The sequence below is a fragment of the Furipterus horrens genome, unplaced genomic scaffold (assembly GCF_987537825.1).
Source record: "Furipterus horrens unplaced genomic scaffold, mFurHor1.1.pri manual_scaffold_10, whole genome shotgun sequence".
NCBI classification, from domain to species: Eukaryota; Metazoa; Chordata; class Mammalia; order Chiroptera; family Furipteridae; genus Furipterus; species Furipterus horrens.
The window spans coordinates 22,486,759-22,510,487 of record NW_028327180.1 but is presented as its reverse complement, the minus strand read 5'-3'; the positions used below and the strand labels follow the sequence as shown (position 1 = coordinate 22,510,487).

At 35.8% G+C, this 23,729-nt stretch overlaps 1 protein-coding gene across 1 annotated transcript in view; it reads right to left on the bottom strand.

Moving 5' to 3' along the window:
* Positions 1-9,297: 9,297 nt before the first annotated feature.
* Positions 9,298-23,729, bottom strand: part of NAF1 (nuclear assembly factor 1 ribonucleoprotein) — a 44,783-nt gene continuing 30,351 nt past the window's right edge. Inside the window, exons 5-8 of the mRNA XM_090288967.1 lie at positions 21,322-21,476; positions 15,833-15,884; positions 13,640-13,739; positions 9,298-10,188 (exon numbers count right to left, since the gene is read on the bottom strand). Coding sequence (XP_090145093.1) covers positions 9,740-10,188; positions 13,640-13,739; positions 15,833-15,884; positions 21,322-21,476 — 756 coding nt within the window. The 3' untranslated portion in view covers positions 9,298-9,739. The remainder of the gene's footprint in view (positions 10,189-13,639; positions 13,740-15,832; positions 15,885-21,321; positions 21,477-23,729) is intronic.

Here is a 23,729-nt window from a genome sequence, read left to right as displayed (position 1 = left end):
GGAATACTTGTTAGGGGTCAACACCCATGGAAAAGAAAGGAAAGAAACAGGATTCGGTGGAAGAAAAATTCAAACTACAATGAATGCATAACAAAGCAGCAACCAATCCCCAAGCGAGCTCTGGTGCCTTTATGCCACCACCACCCATGTGTCTCCTAAACAGACACTGGATTTGGGCTTCTTCTGGAAGGGTGAGCTCTTGGGCTCTTGCTAGGTGAGGTAGGCTTTGAAGGAGAAGATTGCAGGAGGACACCTGCAAACAGCTGTCCCGGCAGCTGTGGTGATGGCTCTTTCCTTGAAAGGGGTGTGTGTGATACATCTCTACGTCCACCAAATAGAACTGACCCCTGGACATAAACAACTGGGTGGGGATGGACTGTGGGGGGTGGGGAGGAGGGGAGAGCAATGGGGGAAAAAAAGGGACAACTATAATAGAAAAAAAACAATTTTAAAACACACTACAATTTTACTAAATTACATCAATTTTCAAAATAAATGATTTACAACTAATTTAAAAAGCAATCCACATTTCCAACTAATTACTTTAATAGGTATAAGAATGTTATGAAGTGTACCTATTAACCTATGGAGTGTACGTAAATGAAACTCTTGAAATTATAGCTTAATTATGTAACAGCTACAGCAAGTATTGTTATTATGGAATCTGGAGAGAAATAAACAAAAATTATAAGTGGATAAATAGGAAATTATACTATTGAATTAACCTTGAATTATATTTGTTCCAGTGTATATCAGGGTATGTGTGGGTATTAAATACATGCTAATAATTTTCTAGCAGAATTTCTTAGCACTAATGTCTCTTCAAACATAAATTTAATAGTTTTATTTTCTAAGTTTTTAACAGTTCTTTTTCTATTTCTCCAATTCCAGCTTCTGGGAATGTTGTAGTTAATTATTGCCTTGTGAAGCAGCCTAGAACGATGGTTCCAAGCTCACATCCTAGGATCAGATGACTATATTCAATGAGTTCATTATCATGAGCTGTAAGAAACTGGTTAAAGCCCTTAATCACTACAAGGCCTCATCTTTCTTCTTCATAAAATTATAACACATAATAGTATATCCTAGTTCACAAAAGTATGGCAATTCAAAGACAAACCATGTAAGATATCCTCAGGGACTGACACCTTACCTAGTCATTCAAACCCTAAACACCTGAGTCATTTCAGATGACTCCCTTCTCTACCCCACTCCCTAACACTATAAGTCCTGTCAGTTCACATTCCGAAATTTCTGTCATCCAAAATCTTATCCCCACCTCAACCAGTTGTAAATCCTCTTCATTACTCTCCTGCATTGCTTCCATGAATAATTTCCTAATTTGCCTCCTTCCATTTCTCCCTCTCACTCATTCTTCCAGACAGTGATATTTCCAAAATAGGAAACTGACAATGTCACTAACCCAGTGTGAAACCATGGGGTGAGGGCACCCCGCCTAGGTTCCCAAAGCTTTCTGTTACCTGGTTTTCAGTTTCTAGCTCCCGGGATTGGTTTCCTCCTCTCTACTTCCATTATATCTATCTACCTGCTAGGTTCTAAAATTGCTTAGCTGTTTTACAGTTCCACATTTTATTTCTCTTCATCCCTTATTTTTGAAGAACCAGCTCCAGAATGTGTCCTCTATGAATTATCCCCTATCTTCTTCCTTTCCCCAGGCGTCCATGTTCCCACTCTGCTAGCACTTGGTGCCCTTGTTTGTGTATTTCCTACTAATGCATCAAATGTGTGGCCAATTAAAAACACAAAACAAGACTTCCGGCCAAGATGGAGGCCCAGACAGACACGATGTGTCTCCCTCCACTACTAAGAAGGACTACAACTACCTCAGAACTAGACAATCAGAAGTTCCAGAAAATCGAGCTGCTCAGAAGTCCAACAAATAAAGATATAAAGAAGAAATACTCATCCAGACAGGTAGGAGGTGCGGAGCCAGGGTGGAGAGGATATAGTGTGGTGGCGGCAGCGGTGGAGGCAGTAGCAGTCTGGCAGAAAGTGCACTCAAACATTTTTAAAAGTTGGGAGGGACACCTGGGAAGCACTCCCAGCAACAGACCAGACCGCACAGCTCACGGTTCCAGCACCAGGGACAATAAAGCCTCATTGCTTCTGACTGTGCAAACCAGTGAGGTTGAGGCAGAGGTAGAAACTGCCAGTCTCTCAGCAGAGTCCGTTTGTTTAAAGGGCTCCCATGGTCCTAGAACGTCCACAGACCCACCCATTCTGGGAACAACTGCCAGGGCAACCGTTAGAGAGGCGCCGGTGCCATATGGAAGTGGGAGAAGTGCCTGGAAAAGGGCGAGTGCTGAACAAGCAGCATTGTTCCCTCTCAGACCCCTCCCGCACACACAGCGCCACAACATGGTGAAACAGGTCACCCTGTACTGACGAATCCCTAAGGCTCCGCCCCTTACAACATAACAGGTGAGACAGCCCTACCTAAAACACAGAGGCAAACAAACACAGGAGCCTGTCAAGATGAGGAGACAGAGAAGTATGGCCCAAAAGAGGGAACGGATCAAGATTCCAGTGGGAGAACTAAGCGATGTGGAGAAAGCCAACCTAACAGACACAGAGTTCAAAACACTGGTGATAAAGATGCTCACAGACTTGACAGATATGGTTAAGTATGGTAAACGCAAAAGGGAAGAAGTGAAGGCTATGCTAAATGAAACGAAGGAAAATCCACATAAAACCAATGGTGAAGGGAAGGAAACCAGGGTTCAAGTCAATGATTTGGAACATGAGGAAGAAAAAAACAGTCAACCAGTACAAAATGCAGAAACAAGAATTGAAAAAAATGAGGAAAGGCTTAGGAACCTCTGGGACAACTTTAAGTGTGCCAAAAGCCGAATCATAGCGGTGCCAGGAGAAGGGGAAGAGCAAGAAATCGAAAGCTTATGTGAAAAAATAATGAAGGAAAACTTCCCAAATTTGGTGAAGAAAATAGACTTCCAAGTCCAGGAAACAGAGTTCCAAAGAAGCTAGACCCAAAAAGGACCACACCAAGACACAAAATTAAAATGTCAAAAGTTCAAGATAAAGAATCTTAAAAACAGCAAGAGAAAAGCAGAGAGTTACCTACAAAGGGGTGCCTATAAGTCTATCAGCTGACTTCTCAAAAGAAATTTTGCAGGCAAGAAGGGACTGGCAAGAAGTATTCAATATGATGAAAAGCAAGGACCTACAACCAACACTACTCCATTTAGCAAAGCTATCGTTTAGAATGGAAGGGCAGATAAAGTGCTTCCCAGACTAGGTAAAGCTAAAGGAGTTCATCATAACCAAGCCATTATTATATAAAATGTTAAAGGGATTTAGTTAAGAAAAAGATGAACACTGTGAACATTAAAATACAACAAACTCACAACTATCAACAACTGAACCTAAAAAATAAAAACAAAAGCAAACTAAGAAAACAACCATAACAGGAACAAAATCACAGGTATGGGGATCATTTGCAGGGTTTTCAGTTGGGAGGGGGAAGGAGAAAAAATGGGGAAATGGTGCAGGAACTAAGAAGCATAATCGGTTGGCACAAAATAGACAGGGGGAAGTTGAGAATAACATAGGAAAGGGTGAAGCCAAAGAACTTATATGCACGACCAATGGATATGAATTAAGGGGGGTGAGATTGCTGAAGGGAAGGGTGGGTACTGGGAAGAGGGGAGCAAAGGGAAAAGAAATTGGGATTACTGTAGCAACATCATCAATAAAATATACTTAAAAATAAATAAAATATAAAAATGAAAAAAGCACAAATGTTTATTGTTGAACGAGTAGATGAAAGTTCAATGGCTCTCTAACCTCAATTTCACTAGGGTGGTTAATCAAAAACAGTACTAATAGCAAATTATATGTACTTCCCCGTCCGTTGCTACAAGACTTACAGATTTGTGCTTTTATTATTTTTTTCATGTTTACAGGTAACTCTAGCATGATTGAATCCACTTTATAGGAGCAGTTCACTTATTTTGCCTTTCTATAACAAAAATAAACTATGCCATTGAAGGAGAGTTATGAACAATCTTCACGCCTTCCATCCTGAGGACATGAAGCGATGCTTAAGCTGGTTATGCCTGAAAGGAATGTTGCATTCCACCCTAGCCTCCATTTCTCCTTCCAGAAACTTTGCTAGATCACTTTGTGTTCCATTTGGGACCTTCCTTTTCTGACGTTCTTGTGTACCAGCATTTTTAGTTATTTGTAGGAGCCCTTCGACTTTGTAAACTTAATCAAATTTCACCCTTCATCACAATAAGCCTGGAATGAGCTCTGTAAATAAAGCCACGTGCCTACCAGTAGATGAGTGTACGAAAAAGCTGTGGTTTACATGATGGAGATCTACATGGCTATAAAAAAGAAGGAAATCTTACCCTTTGTCACAGCATGGATGGACCTGAAGAACATTATGCTAAGTTAAATAAGCCAGTCAGAGAAAGATAGCTACCATATGATCTCACTCATATGTGGAATCTAATGAACAAAATAAACTGACAAAATAAAACCAGAGGCATGGATAAATGGAACAGACTGGTAGATCTCAGAGGGGGAAGGGGAGGTGGTGCTGGAAGAGATTAGCCCAAGAACATATATGCATACGGACACAGGACACAGACAACAATGTGGTGAAGGCCAGGGGGCGGGGCAGGGATTTGGTGGAAGGGGGATGAAGGAGGAAAATGGGGGCCATCTCTAATGTATCAACAATAAAAATATTAAAATAAATAAAATGACAGTAAAGATTATTTTTTAAAACACAAAACCAAAAAGCAGAGGCAACTACATTTGTTAAGCTGAAGATAGTGTCCCTTGGAGTATAAGAATGAGTTCCTGTTTATAGTCTAAATTACAAAGATAGTCCCCATTGGGTAGAAACATACATGCTAGATATTTTCTAGATGTCTAAGATCATTAAATATTTCCTCTATTCCTGGCTACAATTATTTGGAAGTTTTTCCTATATAGCTACTTAAAATCCAACATTCTTTAGGACAATATATACCTACAGGTATTAAAAATTATATAAGAAATTGAAAATGTACTTTCATAGAATGAAATTTTGTTTAACTCAATGCTTTCCAAACTGTTCAGTCTGTAGATATTCCCAGGTGTCCATAATAAAAACATTTAAAAGGATTTGTGCATTATCAAGTTTCAAAAATATTTGTATTGTTACACCTCTCCCAAAGAAGGAAACCTTGAGACTCTCTCCAGCCCTTCTTTCTCTCAGCCTCATACAAAATATTTTAACAGTACTTCCAGGTTCCATGATCTTCTAATAGACTGTCTTCTTAGCAAGACATGGTATCTCTTAGAAATGTGTACTATCATGAATTTCTGCCAGTTATCAGCTATGACAGTATTTCCCAAAATGTGTTCTGGAGAGTAATGGTACAGGGAGATGGTCTAGAAAGAAAAATAAATAGAGGAATATATTCTAGAGTCCATATATAAGACTGAATCATATAAAATTGCCATTTGAAAAAAATTTCAAATGTTATCAATAAAGTTAAAGCCTACAGTTTTCTTCTTTTCTTAAATATTTTTCTGCCATAATCTTGCTAAACAGAATTCATTAATTTCTGTTGTTACCAATAAATATAGTAATAATTATATTTGGAAAAAAGCAAACTGAAAACAAAATAAATAAGCAAACAAAATAGAAACAGCCTCACAGATACAGAGAACAGACTAATGGTTTCCAGAAGGGAGGGGGACTGGGGAACAGGGTAAAAAAGGTAGCAGGATTAAGAAGTAGAAACGGGTAGTAACAAAATAATCACAGGGATGTAAAGGACAGCATAAGGAATATAGTCAATAATATTGTAATAATATGTATGGTGCCAGGTGAGTACTTGAAATATCAGGGAGATCATTTTGTAAAGTACATGACTGTCTAACCACTATGCTGTATACCTGAAACAAGTGCAAACTAATATTGAATATAAACTGTGATTGAAAAATAAAATTTACAAAACTGATGTTAAAGAAAACCATTTGCTTTGAATAAGTCAGCCAGCTATGAAGACAGCTTACATAACTAAGCCTGACAGTCCCAGAGCATATCTGAGATGAAACACTTCATGATGTGTATGTAAGTCAAACAGGTATTTGCAAGAGCGCTGGGACCAGGAGAGAGCAAAAGCTTTCCCAGCACTCCTGAATGTCATTGGACCACACAATGAAAGGTTGTAAGAGATGCAGTAACAGGTTTTGCACACTGTAGTGGCTATTGATACTTACAGCGTTTTGGAAATTCATCTTTACCATCCAAACATTACAACCCACTATCATCTATTTATCACATTTTAATAGGGATTTTATGCAAATAGGTTTTACTCCTTTGTATTTTTTGTATGTTATTATTATTATTTGGGTCATATGCCTTGTTAGAAACAATGCTTAGCCTATCTAACCTCATGAATAAAAAGCTTTTACCACAAAAGGTCAATGTTCTGTTTGGGGGGATGATGTAATACAACCAACGACAAAATAAGCCAATGTCATATTTATTTCCATTTCACCAACATTATGAGTGGAAATTAAAGGTACTGATCAACCAAAATATGCATAACATTTTTGTACTAGCCTTCAAATATCTGTATGTTTATACACATATATAAGTACATATAATATATAAAAATATACTTTTTATTGAATGTGCAGAAGAAAATTTTAGTATTTTTCATTGGTTATTTTTATTATTTTACCATTTGAAACACAAATTTGTATCTGTTTTCCAAGACACTAAATAATTGTACATGTCTAATCCACCAATGATAGCAATTTTGGCATAGAGTACACAATTGAATCAAAAATGAGATGTAATTTCATTGCTGTTAGTAGCTCAGAACACGTACTTTGGTTTAATAGATGGTATTAAGAAGATATTTCTCAATTTTAATTTCAGGAACACTATAGTAATTGTTTCCTTGGTTTTCTGGAACATAATTGCTACATAAATTTAGGATCACACTAAGTCACACAATGAGAAAGAGAAAGGCTTTTAGAATATTGGCAATTTATCTGCAGAAAAGGACATGAATGTGTGTTTTTTACCCTAAATGTATTAAATCATAAATAGTGTAGCTGCAACATTGCTTGAAAATTCTCAGAAACAATTCTTTTATTATTATTTTCTAGCTTTCATTCTATTAGAAGTATCCTTTTTTATAGTTTATATCTCAAAGCTTATTATTGTTGGTATCAAATATGCAAATATAAGAACCCAGATTATATGAACACATATTTTTGTGAGCACTCAAATTCACTCTATGAAATGTTAATCTAGTTTTTGAAGAATTAGTATTCAACAGCATACTAATGTATTTTCCCTAGCACCTAATTATTGAAGTACATAACTGTTTCGAAAAATTCTTAAATACCCTGAGCATGAAAAGTTCCTAAGTAAAAAAATTTTCTCAAGCCTTTAGCCAAACTGACTGGGAAAAGGTGATAAGTGGGCACATTAAGGAATGATTTCTCTTCCTCTGCTTAAATTCCCTGAATTGTGTCATCCAAAGGGGCCGACTGCCTTTTCTGCAACACAAAGGAACTCAGTAATGAAACATTGTGTAAAAAAGAACTAAAAAAAAGCAATGAAACCAGTTATTCATATTATCTTAAAATTTATGTAAATTGATAAAATTGAATGCAAATGGCAATATTACTGCTGAAATGAAATAATATATAAATGACACATTCTGCCTGAGATTCTACCTCTCCCCAAATCATTATGATTGTTATCTTAAGAAATTTCATCCTTAGCACTTAGGCATTTAAAACACCACTTATTTATTAGCTAAAATTATAGCAGACCAGAACTCAGATACTATTCATTTTGTATTCATCAAATGTCCTGAATTGTTTAAAGTATATAGCGCTCACCAACTCTAAGCCAGCAACAAAAATAGGAGCAGACAAGTAGTAGGGGTAGAGAGCTGGGAGTGACAAACCAGAAGGTGGGTGGGAAGAGCAAGAGGAAACTTCTTTACTCCTCTTTGCCCCCAACAAGGGAGACCCATGCACACAGGGCCCCTGCCATCTGCCCTGTGTCCAGTTAGTATTGATAATTATCGAGTCTACTAATAATTTAGCTACACAGCAGAGATAGTTCCATTTGGTATCTCCCCTTAACTACATGGCTCCTAAGAAATGTTCTTTGGTAAGTTCTGAAACTATACATTCTATTCCAGGTCCCACTAGACAAGTCTCAGTCCAGTTTTTTCAATATCTATTTCTAAGTAAGTGGACAAGTCATCCAGTTACCATGGACCTCACTATCTTTTCTATAAAAGAAATGAAGAGGACACACTGTTATTCATCTCAATAAATACATTATTTAGGCAATAATTTTACACACTGACTACTGCAGATATACAAAGGCATTATCCACATTCCATCATGTGAATGTCAATTACTTTATCATAGGAAAAGGCTAATATAAACAGTTCTCTACTTGAAGTGAGAACTGTTTATGCTTTAAAACTAGCAGTTTAAAGACCTAGGGCCACACGACTTTAAAAGCAGCACTATAAAATTAAGGTGGGAGTGATGAACATAGTATTTTTCTTCCAGATAAAAAACAGGTACTCCTCCTAATCTCCAGAGATAGATGTAGTTGACAAAATATAGCTCTGAGAACCAACTGAGAGGCTACAGATAAAATTTAAGTAGCTATGGTTTTATCTTTCTCTTTTTCCCTATCAACTCCCCCACTCTCACCACTGCTCCAAACAGTACTCCCTTAAGTTCAGGAGGGAATGGCCACGAAGCTGAAGTAGTGTATACGCTGAAGTCTATACAAAGAATAAATCCGGAAGTGAATCACCCATGGCGCACCTGTTAAGAATAGTTTCCTAAGTCTCAGATACTGGATTTGAATCTGGGATGAAGTCCAAGAACGTATATTTTTAATAACCTAGGCGATAATTATAGGTGATTTCCAGGTACCTGTGCCAGGCATGTGAGAATCTGGGAAACAGATATGGAAAATACAGTCTCCCAGTATGGGGTCAAATACATTTCATTGTGAATAAATAACATTTTATTGTGAATAATTTTTGTGTTCCTTTAAATGCTTAAATAGTAAAGTCTACTGAATAGTGCCCAAATAATGAAAATCTGCACAGATAATGAAAAGCTTTAATTACAGTCATAGCTTCTACCAATATATAAGGCTTTCCTTCTCTCTGCACTTCACTTGTTTTTGTTTTAATTACAACATTTAATTTTACTGGTAATTTGCAATTACAATCAAAATTAATTTCCAAAGTATAACTTTAAAGAACTAGTTTATTTTAAGGACTTTCAAGAGGACTTCAACATCATATTTTTCAGATACACCAACTAGATAATCAGTATGCTCAGTATATTTTATCCATGATGAAAGTTGCTCCAATCTATCATTAAACCTGTACATACTGTTTAATTGAGCAGGGATGTGAAAAGCACACATTCAAAGTATTAATTAAATATTACATCACTGGAATTCCTCCCTACAAATCTAAAGTGAAATTCTCATATGGATACAATTTCACAAATGTTATAAATATATATGAACATACAACTAAAGGAAGCATTCGGTTTTTCACAATGTTTTAAAAATCTAGATCCATAATTACTTTCCTTAAAAAAAAGAAGTCCTTCCCATATAAAAGAAAAATCTTTCCCATATAAAATAAAAAGTCTACATTTCTCTGGAAATGCATGTATTCACCTAATAGTAAGATCCAAAATAAGAATTACTATCTCCAAATGAGGAGGATGAAGGCGGGGGTGGTGGGGGTGGTGGGGGTGGGGGTGGCGGAGGGGGCGGTATGGAATATGCCATGGGAGGTGCCATGTTCAGTGCAGCCCAACCCATGTTTACAAATGCAGGAGGTGGGGGTGGAGGTGGTGGCGGTAGTGGAGGAGGGAGTGAAAAATTATGCATGTTAAACACAGGAGGATGAAAGGGATACTGCGGCATGAGATTATCTTGTCTCTGAGGTGGAAATCCTGAAGTCTCCATATGCCCTGAGTTATAAAACTGTGGAGGCGGGGGCCTGCCATGGCAAGGTCGAGGAAATCTACCCCAGGAAACTCCTCGTGTGAATTCTCTGCTGCGATATCCTTTTGAAGGCTCTGAAGCATTCCAATTCTGATGTACTTCTGCAAAATCTTTACCTTTGAGCAGGGTTAAAACAAACAAACAAACATAAAAACAAAGTTAAAATTAAGTTTAATACATTAAAAATATTGTTTCAAATTTCAATAATGCCTTTTCTTAAATTTCTAGGTATATCTTATAGTTAAAAATGCATAAGGCTTAAAACGATCAATTCTGAAGAATCCAAAAGGTCACAATCAGGAAAGAGAAAGCCTAGCAAGACAGAAAACCTGTAGACAATAACTGCCGGACTCCAGCCAAAGAGCACAGAGGAAAGCAGAGACCATCATCACCGCACCCCCGAAGGCTGAGTGGAGAGCCTAGACTTCCTCCCCGGACAGGCTGGAATGAGATGCCGTGACCTCCTGCCAGGCTGGTGTCAGAGCAGGTTGAGTGGGGAGCCAGCCCCAAGGCTCCCAAGGCCTCCTGCAAGCACAGGGGTACCTGGACATCTCCCTCCACTGGCAGTAACACAGTGTTCCTCCACCTTCTGCACTGGGTGGTGTCAGAGACCTAGTGCAGTCACCACCCAGCGGGAGCGAGGCCCTCCGCCACTGCTGTCAGGGGGGCACTCACAGGAACTCGTACCCGACCAAGCCCAAGAGGAGGCCTGCCTTTCCTTGTGCAGCAGTAAGGAGGCATCCCTGGCCTCAGATGTCAACAGAGGCTGAGAAGAAAACCTGGACTTTTATCCCTACCTGGTACTAATGTTAGAACGCAGCTAGGAATGAGCGGCCGGAGGGGAAATAAAGGCAGGGCCCTCACCCTACAATCTAACGAAACTTAATACAGGAGGCTAGAAGTAAAAGAAAGACAAGTCGCAACAATGAACTCAGTAGTGCTGAGCTTGGCTTGATAAGATCACCGGGCACCCCAAGCATTACAAGCAAAATAGTGCAGGAAGAGGGGAGAGTCCTGGAAACTGTGCTGAGAAAGGGGCTTCTGTAACAATCTTACTAAGATTGCGGGGTGTCCTGAACATCACAAGCAGGAATTATACAGGAAGGCAGGGGGTGGGCAAGCCCTTGAGATTCTATGCTGGGAAAGACAGCTTCTTTAACAATTTCACTAAGACAAAGAGCCTTTACTAACTGAGAAAGAAAGCCTTGGTAGCTGTTACATTATTCCCAAGGCGGGGAAGGAGGGGGGACCTATAAGCTACCTGAGGTATAAAACCCCCAAACTCCAAGAGTCAGTGTACTTAGATTAGCTAAGTACCCCCTTGTAGCCTTGGCTTAAGTGTACAGAACAAACTTACTTAACAAACTTACTAACAACTTTATTTCCTCTATATGTGGGACATTTAGACTAGACGGGTGTTTGCTTACAGCTTTGCGCTTGTATGTGTTCCATATATATACTTGCTGTCTCATTTCCACTATACGTGTTTGTCTCTTGTTTGAATTATTCTCTTGCAAGCAAGACAAGAACCGAGGTAGGGGAGGGAGCCTCTTGGCTCAGGTCCTCTCTCCCAATCCGTAACACTAATAGCAATAATGTGACACACCCCTTCCTTTCCCTGCCAGAGCCATTCTAAAAACAAGAATGCTAAAACAGAAGATTTAAATAAGATCAAAGATCTAAAGTCTTATAACATAATACCCAATATGTCCAGGTTTGATTAATAATCACTCATACCAAGAACAAAGACTTCAAACTCAGTGAAAAAGCAAAATTAATCGAGGCCAATACCAAGATAACAAAATGTTAGAATTACCCGAGTAATATTTTTAAATAGTCATCAAAAAACACTTCAACAAATTAGAACACATTGAAACAAATAAAAATTCTAAGTACAAAAAAAAAGTACAAAGAAGAAACAAATAGGAATTTTAGAACTGAAAATTCAATTAATATAGTTAAGATATCATTTCTCTCCAAACTAATATACAAACAGGCTTAATACAATTCCTAAAAAATCCCAGCAAGACTTTTTGTCAATATAGAGATTATTCTAAAATGTATATGGAAAGGCAAAGAAAGTAGACTACCTAAAATAATTTTGCAAACTTTGAGAAAAAAAATAGGAGAATTCTCAGACTCCATAAAAGAAAAACTGATACACTGGGGTTCATCAAAATTAAAAACTTTTGTTCTGCAAATGACCTTTGCAAGAGAATGAAAACATAGGCTAAAGATTGGAAGAAATTATGGACAAACTCATAATTCAAGAGTTAAAAACAAATACAATTTGATAATGGGCAAAAGACATGAGCAAACACACCAATGAGGAGGATATATAGAGCAAATGAGCACATGGAAAAATGTTCAGTGTCATTAGGAAAAAGCAAGTTAAAATCACAGGTATCATTCCACACCTGTGAGAATGGCTACACTAGCAACAACCCCAAATGCTGGTGGGGAAGCAGAGAAACAAACTCACTCACACACTGGGGGTGGGAATGTCAGGTGGTACAGCCACACTGGAAAACAGCACAGCCATTTCTTGAGAAACTGGACGTATAAGCATCATATAATCCAACAACTGCACTCTCCGACACTATCCCAGAGAAATGAAAATTTGTGTGCACAAAAAAGCCTGTACACAAAGGTATAAAGCATCTTTATTCCTATAACCAAAAACTGTTAACAACCCAGATGTCTTTCAATACATGAATGTTTAAACAATCTATGGAACGTTCACATAATGGAATACCACTCTGGAATGAAAAGAAACAAATTGGACACATACAACAATCTAGATGAACCTCCAGAATATTATGCTCAGTGACAAAATCCAATTATGAATGGTAACACGGTGTATGACCATTTATATAAGCATTCTTGACATGACAAATTATGCTACAGAAATGGAGAACAGATTACTGGTCGCCAGGAGCTGAGGAGGAGGTGGGAGGGAGGAAAGTGTGAGTGACTATAGAAAAGCAACATGAGGGAACTTTTCCTGTGATGGAAATGTTCTGTATCTTGATTGTATCAACGTCAATATCTTGGTTGTGACATTTTACTGTATAATTTTGCAAGATGTTACTATTGTAGGAAACTGGATAATGGGCATGTTAAGATTTCTCTGTATTATTTCTTACAACTGCATGTCAATCTATAAAAAGTTTAGTTTTACAAAAGGAAAAAGAAAACAAGAATGGTATAATAAAATAAAAATACATGTTAAAAAATAAAGTGCCTTGAGTTAGACATTAAATACCATATTATTTAAGTCTAAATATGGAAGCCACTAAGTTTCTTAACAAAAAGTGCTTCTGAGCACAATAACTCTAACAAGGCTTAGTTTGCCTTTTACCCCTAGAAGCCATTTTACATCCTTAAGCTTGAACAACTACCTTGTGACTCTCGCCCACCACATTCCATGCTGTGAAATACCTCCAATGCTGGTTGGATGGCAGAAGGTAAAAAGAAAACCCAGAAGTTTTCTTCAGTGTTATTACTGATGAACTTACATAAATGTAAGTCAAGACAAAAAAATGACTAAATGTTGCATTAACTCACCTGACTCATTAAATTCAGATCTTAATTTTTTCCGACGTCGAATGCGATTTCTTCTTCGTTTGGCTTCTTTTTCCTTTTCATCATCACTGAAATCTAAGGCCTGACAGACAAAAATATATAGATTTATGTCATATGAATTTACCAAGAGTCCATAGACCTCAGAATCCATAATCACATTCAGAAACATCAACTAACTTTGGTACCTTCAGACACCTTTATCAGCTTCATGACGTTTTATTATTGATCCTGAAGTGCCACATTTTTAAGCTCATGTGGAATCTGGTATCTGCCAGGCACTAGAAAGTACTGAGATCAAGTGGAAAACATTTCTGTCTCTGAAATTGTTCAGTCAAATAAAAAAGTAGATACATAAACCAATGAAAGTGCTATGACAGTATGCATGGAGAAAAAAGAAAAAGGGCAGGGAAGATTTCTTGGTACGGGTAACCCAGGGTCAATCTCTAACGATGAATTAATGCTGGAACTAAGGGAAAGGGCACTTGCAATGAGTAAGAATATGTGTAAAGGCTTCCTATATTGGAGAAATGAAAATGGTTCTGTAAGACAAAGTGAAAGCCTCTAAAAGAGAAAAGTCAGACAATGAAATTAGAAAATAAAGAAACTTATTGGGCCATTTAAAAATTTGGGTATTGTCCTGAGAGCAGGAAGGAGGTATTCAAGGACTTGAATTGGCAATAGGCTATTTTAGAGACAATTTGGGCAATATTTTGCTATCAACTCCTGAAGTCAGAGAAATTTTCATATTTTCCTTATACACAAATTAACTTAAATATATTTTCATTAAGCACATTTATTCAACTACAAATTACGTATGCCTATGGTAGAAATGAATATGAAGATAAATGAGATGCACTGTTAAGTAAATTTTAGCTTCTTTATGCAAGCCCAACATTTCCTACTTTCGCAGCATAATTTTTCTTTAAAAGTTTAAACCCCACAGATTCCAAACTTTAATCTATGTAACACCAGGCCATAATTCTAAACTATAAAATGTCATAATAAAATAAACTTTAGAATTTCAAAGTTTTCCACATTATAGAAATAATGTACAGTTAACTACTTAGAAAAAAGAAAACTCCATTAAGTATGCTCAGATTTAATTTTTTAATTAGCCTAATCAAACCAATTTTATAGTTATCATCATAGTAAGTTCAATGCTTAGGTCTGAAACAACAGGGATGTATAAAAATATATGCATTTCACAAAAAATATCTTTTAAGACTTTTATGAAAAAAAATCCCATGGTAATATGGATACTAAACTAAGTGACTCACAATAATAGTTAAGTGACCCTCTAAATGAAAAGTACCGGAATCATGTCTTAGCAAAATTAGAAATTAACATAGACCATGGACTTCAACACTGCTTGAGACTACCAAAAATAAACAAAGTTAAATCTACAAATACCTAGAACTTATAATACTGAGAAACTTCAAACTCCTAAGCACATAATAAAAACTCTCACTTTTAGGAATTACATATTTTTATACTGTATAAACTCATATTATTTTCAAAAAATGTACACACTTATTGATGTAATTTCCATATTTTAATAACTTAAAAAAAGAAAATATGCTTAAACATCTTCATGGAAAGTTAAATCATATAATTCTACAGGTTATCACTGACTCTAGTCCACATCTCTAAATAGACTGTATATCAAGCTACTTTGGAATATAAAACTAGTCTTGCTGACACAGATTCAAATAAGAAAATAAAGAACGCTCTTTTTAAGAAGGTAATTTTATAGTAAAAGAAATGAAGATGTAGGTAAATTCTAATAATTTTGTACCTCCAAAAGAAAGGCAGCTTATTAAGAGCACCATTAATACCTTCATGTCTGATACAGAAAAATCACTAAGTTGAACAATAACATTTTTAAAAATAACGACAATTCTGCCGTTACCAGGTGTTAAAAAATTAATTTAACAAGAAATTATAAGGAAAATTATAATTAATACTTATTCAAATGTGACTAAAAATACTCCTTTAAATGATCAATCAAAAATTCTTATTGAAAGGTTCAGTCACGTGGGAAGGGACACAGTGCACCAGCTCACAAAAGGCAGTATGAGGAGTATTAAGGACCTCATTAAGGATAAGAACGATGAATTTATAAGAGTAAGTCCTGCCTTGCTTTCTAAAACATTGGGTAAAAAGACTAATCCTTACGTCTGGTGGTGGCTCCTGATCATTCTCCCATGATGCATCTGATCCCTTTTCCCTAGGAAGAGAAAACAAAAAGTCAAAGCAGTATTTGTTAAGCACTTATAATACAGACATGAGTTCAACTCTTAATTTTGCAAATGCATGAGAATATGAGCAAAAAGTAAAGGACCATTTTAATATCCTTTACCTTGTTTAAGAAGATGTGGGAAGCTCATAAGAAAAACAAAACATTTGGACCATTTAGAACTTGGGAATCAGAATAAGAGGCTACAGCGGCTGTGTGCAGAGGAAACTGGTTTTGCAGTTCATAAGCCCAGATGCTACAATTCTGACACCTTCAGGAACCTGAGCTCAATTCACAAAACTAACTTCGATAAATGCTTATTCTACACAAACGGTAAGTCAGACACTGTTCCATGTGCTAGGACCCAAAAATAAATATGGGGCATATCCTTGTCTAGGATTTTATAGATTTAATAGTAGAAATAACAGCATGAAATTCTTTTTCCTTTATTTATTTGAGGAATATTAACAATACTCCATGAGCAACCAAGGCTTATTCCTACAGTGATTCTCAATGCAAGGGTAAAAGGTTATCTAGCTTAGGGAGGAGGAAGAGTTCTGAAGATTCTGAAGGACAGTATAATTATAAGCATTAATTACATTTAGTGCAAAGTTTTATAATCTATGACCAACAAAAGTACATATACCTATTATGAGTATAATTATAACTTATGAAAGCTAATTTTTAAATCTTATTAATCATTTTTACTTCATAGTTTGACAATACCTTATTATTCGATTATTAAAATATTACAAAGTATTAATCCTCACGGCTTTAGAGCTCAAAACTAAATGGGATTCTCAGGAATTAATTCATTAAAATCATTAATCCATTAATCTACAATCCATAAAAATCAATTTACAGATGTCAGAGGCTGGCACAATATGGAATTCATTAAGTCTGCTCTGAAATTTTGATTCAGAGTTTTGACACTATATATGAAGCATTAGCAATGATTTTTCCACCACTTAAAAAAAAAGCTTTTACTCATTATCTTCTTACATCTATACATTTAACACAGCTCAAGAACTCCTTTTCTCCATATATGCTATCTTATAGCCTGCGGGGCCCTTTAAAGACATAAATGAGAAAAGTGCCCCAAATTGTGCGTTTAGTACTGAACATCAAAATCTGCTAAAGAAAAGATCAGGCAACGTTTTAAAAACTACTTCTCACAGAGGGTAAGTTCACTGGGAGCTAAGACTAAAATAGCCTTACTAGAGGCAGGTAAACTGGAGAAGAGCTGAACCTCTCTAACTGAAAGGCAAGGTACTCCACTGACTTCCCAAGACAGACACCAAAACGCAGTCTTGAACAGAATAGACCTGTCTGACAGGTGGGCCTCTGCAGAGTAGGCCCAATTTCCCAGTTCTTTAGTTTATTATCATTTCTTTCCAGAACAAAATTCTTGTTCTGGCAAATCAAAAACAAAGACTGCTTCTATTATTTAAAATCTATTTTATAAACATTACAGAAAACCTTTTCAGTTTATCTGTTTTAAGTCAAAGTACTTTATTTGGCAAAAGCCAAATATATGGCATATCCACAGCAACAGCCAATATTCATAGCAGAATGAAATGCTAGTTATTTAAGGGAAGACTTTATTTATTTATTTTTTTAATTTTTTTATTTTGGTTTTTCAATTACAGTTGTCCCCTTTTCCCCCAATTTCTCTCCCCCACCCAACCCACCCCCTCTCCCGCAATCATATCCCTCCCCGTTGTCCATGTCCATGAGTCTTTCATACAGGTTCTTTAATTAAACCCTTCCCTTACTTATCCCCCTTCTCTCTCTCCCCTCCCCCCTATTGACTGCTATTCTGCTCTTTGTTCTATTTAGTTCCTTTGTTTGTGTTGTTCTTTAGTTTCCTGTATTAGGTGATATCATATGGTATTTTTCTTTCTTTGCCTGGCTTATTTCACTAAGCATAATTCTCTCTAGTTCCATCCATGTTGTTGCAAATGGTAGGAGTTCCTTCTTTCTTTCTGCTACATAGTATTCCATTGTGTAAATGTACCACAGTTTTTTGATCCACTCATCTACAGATGGGCACTTAGGTTGTTTCCAGCACTTAGCTATTGTAAACAGTGCTGCAATGAACATAGGGGTGCATAAGTTCTTTTGAATTGGGGTTTCAAGATTCTTCGGGTATAATCCTAGTAGTGGAGTCATTGGTTCAAAAGGCAGTTCCATTTTTAATCTTTTGAGGTAATTCCATACTGTTCTCCATAGTGGCTGCACCAGTCTGCATTCCCACCAACAGTGCAGTAGGGTTCCCGTTTCTCCACATCCTCGCCAGCACTTGTTGTTTGTTGATTTGTTGATGATGGCCATTCTGACTGGTGTAAAATGGTATCTCATTGTGGTTTTTATTTGCATCTCCCTGATGGCTAATGATGTTGAGCATTTTTTCATGTGTCTATGGACCTTCTGTATGTCCTCTTCGGAGAAGTGTTTGTTCAGGTCCCTTGCCCATTTTTTAATTGGGTTGTTTGTTTTCTTGATGTTGAGTCATATAAGCTCTTTATATATTTTGGAAATCAGTCCCCTGTCTGTGATGTCATTGGCAAATATGTTTTCCCATATGGTTGGTTTCCTTTTCATCTTGCTGATGTTTTCTTTTGCTGAGCAGAAACTCTTCAGTTTGATGTAATCCCATTTATTTATTTTTTCCTTTATTTCTCTTGCTTTAGGAGATGTATCCATGAAGAAATTGTTACGTGAGATATCTGATATTTTCTTGCCTATGTTTTCCTCTAGGACTTTTATGGTGTCACGGCTTACATTTAATTCTTTGATCCATCTTGAGTTTATTCTCGTGTGTGGTGTAAGTTGGTGGTCTAGTTTCATTTTTTTGCAGGTCCCTATCCAGTTCTCCCAGCACCATTTGTTAAAGAGGCTCTTCTCACTCCATTTTATGTTCCTTCCTCCTTTATCAAAGATTAGTTGACCATAGAGGCCTGGGTTTATTTCTGGACTCTCTATTCTGTTCCACTGATCTATATGTCTGTTCTTATGCCAGTACCAGACTGTTTTGATTACAGTGGCTTTGTAGTATTGTTTGATATCTGGTGTTGTGATTCCTCCTGCTGTGTTCTTCTGTCTCAAGATTGCTTTTGCTATTCGGGGTCTTTTTTGGTTCCATATGAATTTATGGAGTATTTGTTCTAGGTCTGTGAAATATGTCATTGGTATTTTAATAGGGATTGCATTGAATTTGTAAATTGCTTTGGGTAGTATGGCCATTTTGATGATGTTGACTCTTCCCATCCAAGAACATGGTATTTGCTTCCATTTATTTGTTTCTTCCTTAATTTCTTTCTTCAATGTTATGTAATTTTCAGAGTACAGGTCTTTTATCTCTTTGGTTAAGTTTACTTCTAGGTACTTTATTTTTCTTGTTGCTATAGTAAATGGTATTTTCTTTTTTGTCTCTGTCTCTGCTATTTTATTGTTGGTGTACAGAAATGCCTTAGATTTCTGTATATTTATTTTGTACCCTGCGATTTTGCCAAATTCACTTATTATATTGAGTAATCTTTTAGTGGAGTTTATAGGATTTTCTAGGTATACTATCATGTCATCTGCATATAGGGAAGACTATAAAACATATTAAATCTTTATAACTTTATTGTCTATTTAATTCACCTTTCTTGTCAGCAGTCATTTAGAAATATGAACCTTACACAGCCTGAAGAATAATTCATGTAAAATGTTCCTTCAGATAATTATGTGAATTCTTAAACATGAGTTGAATAAATTATTGGGAACAAAATTTTCATATCTGAAATATTAAATGAAACTCAGAGATTTGATTTAATATGTACATGGTATAGTGACCTTGCCTAATACTTTTAACAAAGCACTACTACTACTCACTGCTTTAAGTTCCCTTTGTATGATATTACCAACAAAAACCACATCCCTAATTTTTCACCCATGAGCTAGACCTGAAAGAGACCTGTGTGCTGAGTATAAAGTCTTTTTGGATTTAAGATCTGCCTTCTTTCTCCCAATATTTTGTGATCTTTTCTTCCACTCTTAATTTGACAATATTTTTTGTGGCTCATATTCATTACATCTTCTGAAGCATTCAGCTAAATTTTATAGAAAAAGCTATTCTACTCAAACTAACTATATGAGGGTGGACCCAAAAACGCCCTAGAATTTATTTATTAAAAAACTGTGTATCTATTCTTACACGTTTAAACCTCAGTCACTTTCAAAGTACTCTCCGTTTGATGTAATGCACCTATCAAGACATATCAAAACAGTTTTTGAACTTGTGGATTTTGATGCTGTTAGTGCTTCTGCCATTTTTATTTCACCTCTTCCACCCTCACAAAACCTTTCCCTTTGAGGATGTTTTTCATGGGGGAAACAAAAGAAAGTCCCTCAAGGCGAAATTGGGTGAATAGAAAGGGTGGGTCACATGGGTGGTGTTGTTTTAGGTCAAAAAATGCTGAACGATCAGCAGAGTGTGCTCAGAAATCACCCAACCTGAAATGGGCAAACACTGAAAGAGTCTCTAAAGAAAATCACTGAAACTAAACACGGCCTCTCACAGCAATGCCAGCTGGTAGTACACTGATACAGATGGGTTCCTAGAACACTCACCTAGTAGGAGAAGCCTGTACTATAGGGGTCCCATGCTCCAGAAGATAATTCTGGTTTTTGGGGGGCCCTCCTTTGTATGTCATTGTTTTACATAAAAATTAAATTATGTAATTATAATGAGTTTGACTGATATAAACAGCTTTACAGCTAATACCTGGCAATACAATTAAAACAAGGAAAACACACAATTAAACAGTGGGAGCATAAATAAGCAGAAATATTAATACCCAATGCCACAGGTATCTTTTAGCATATTTACAGACAAAATGAAGAGCAATGATTTATTAATTAAGTCAACCCTGTTTCTCTACACTTGATACACAACTTTTTAGGGAATATATTTTAGTTGTCTCTTCTGTAAGTTTACAATTTATAAACAACCAGAAATCTTATTTTCTTTAGTAAAGCCTATGAATTTCATCCAATGAAAACTGTATTTTTTAAATTTACCATTTTACGGAAAAGAATTTTTTAAGTGGTAATACTAATATGAAGTAACATGTATATAAAAGAAAGTATATAATGGAAAATGCAATGAATTATAATTCAGAACATTTTATATGGCCCAAATATATTCCTACTAGTTGATCAAATCATTTTGGGAAAAATATGTAAATGAAATCTAGCTGTAAAATCTCATAATACATTGTAGCTCCCAGAGGTGTTATTAGGAAGACAAATGAACTCTCTAAAAGATAGCTACAATATAAAACTACCACTGCTGAGAACTATTCTTAAAATATAAAGAGTAGATAAGCAAACAACAATTAACACATACTACTGGATGGGGAGGGGAAGAAAAAGTACTTACTGTTTTTCTCTGAATACATACTGAGTGAAGTCTTTCATTGATGGAGCAAAATACAGAGTATCCTTTATTTTAATACCTTTATTCTCAATGTCCTCTAAAGAATTAAACCGTAACACATAAAATGGATGTGCAACAGGTCCAAATATCTCAAATATCTGTAAAACAGAACATAAAGTCCTCCTTTAACATGTAAATAATGACTCAAAAAGTTAGTAATATTTAAGTCATCTTTGCATACTCATAAAATTTTCATATTTTGATTATAAATGCATTAAGCTTTTTCCAGATTTCCTTTTTATAAATTTAAAACAAGCATAACAAATTTGCCCTTGTTAAATTCAAGTCATTTTGGTGGTATCAACTAAATGCAAATTATGAACTTTTGGTTTTATTGCTCATTTAAGTTGTAAGATATGAAGGAAAAAATGACAACTGATAACTTCTGAAAAATAAAATGCTGTCTGTCCTCTGGAACATGACACAAAACTTAAAAGCAAGCTTCAACAGGTGTGCTGTCACTTCTGCTGTTCCTATGGTAAGGTTAACATTTTTATAAAATTAAACCACAGCTTTCTCTAACTCAAAACATAGTAAAGTAGAATTGAACTTCAAGTTGCTTGCTTATTTCTCAAAAAACAATGATGCTATCTACATAGCCTTTAACTTTTGTGTAAAGGAATTGCTTTTAGCACAGACACATTTTATTTCTGCAAGTTTTATGAATGATAAAAGGGAGCCTCTAGTTTTCAAACTCTTCTCAAAATAAATACCTGAATTTTTTTGAATGTTTCTGTTAATATATTATAGAAAAAAGACCATGACGAGTGTCACTGTACATTTTTCCAGTCTTTTTTATATTAATAGAGATCATATTACAGTTTTTGTATACTGCTCACTTTTAAAACCAAAGTGCATTAAGTTTTTCCATATTATAAATATTCCTCATAAGTATAACTTAAATGGCTATATAACATTCCTTTATAGATTTAGCATAATTTGTTTAACTCCTCTTATATTACAGGACATTTAGGCAGCATCCAATTTGTTCAATATAATAAATGATGCCATCATATATTTATATGTAAATTTCTGTACTTCAGATTTCCTAAAAATTGATTTGTCAGAGATGGAATTATTGGAGCCAACAGTATGATTATTAAAACTCTTGATGTAAATTACTAATTCATTTTCCAAATACCTTGGACCATTTTAAAACAACTGCTTAGAAAGTACCGGTTTTATTACTTTATTTTTTTATAGTAAGTGTTTTCACTTGATTGCTGTTTACTATACAATTCAAGCTTTTTTAACTATTCAATAAGACATAAAACAGCTCATCTATCAGGGTACCTACATTCTGAATACATGGTTAATTTAAAGACAACTATGAATAGCCAAAAAATTAAAATGCCAATGAATTCTAAAACAACACTAATACCTTCAAAAATTTAAGCTTTTTTATTTGAAAAGCAAACAAATAATTTCAGAAATAGTGAGAAATTTGCTTTAAAAGTTTTCAATAAAAAAAGTAGACCTCTTTTCCAACCAGTGCAAGGACCAGAAGAAATATAACACAACCCTTACTGGCCTACTCACATAGATTAAGCAATACATCATCTTACTTGTAAAAATATTAAAAACAAAATTTTATTTGTTTTTATTCCCCTGATGAATATCGATAAATCTGATTCTCTGAGTTTGAACAGAGATACAGTAACAACTTTAAATGAAGAAATTAGTACAAGATACAGCAATCACTGTTTGCGACCTGGCACATAAAGCTGTTTCCCAAGAACTTGTTTCCTGGATGGCACGATTCCATTTCCTAACTGTGAGAAATGATTTTACTACAGAAAACGTCTTAATAGCTTCAGGCTTAAGCAGAGACTAAGTGACATTAAAACTTCTTGGATAAAATCAAAGCACACTTACTTGTTTATTTATTCTTAAGATCTGAAGTGCTTCCAAGCCACAGCTACAATTAAGTTTTAAGTACAGAAACACCGCACATGGTAGGCGACAGGAAGCGACATTACAGCATCAGTAGATGGCATACACCAATCTGAGAGGTATTTAGATTAGCAAACATTTGTCCTATACTAAACGGTCAAGGAGATAGTTGTTCTATGCCAAAAGGCCCTTGACATTTGGTCTTCTATATGTGGTCCTATCTGACCCATCCATGGGAGACAGTTGGTCCACAGCTAATATAAATCCCACCTACCTGACCCCATGTACCATTACTAGTGAGACTACTGAGGCAAGAAGAATTATCATTGGCAGTATAGCCAAATGACAATTATTGGACCAATAATACATGACAGTATTTTTTATGTATTAATTGTGTACACTCAAGGTAGAAATAAATGTAATGAGGTGTTTGAGCGCAGGGACATTTCCTAAGTGTG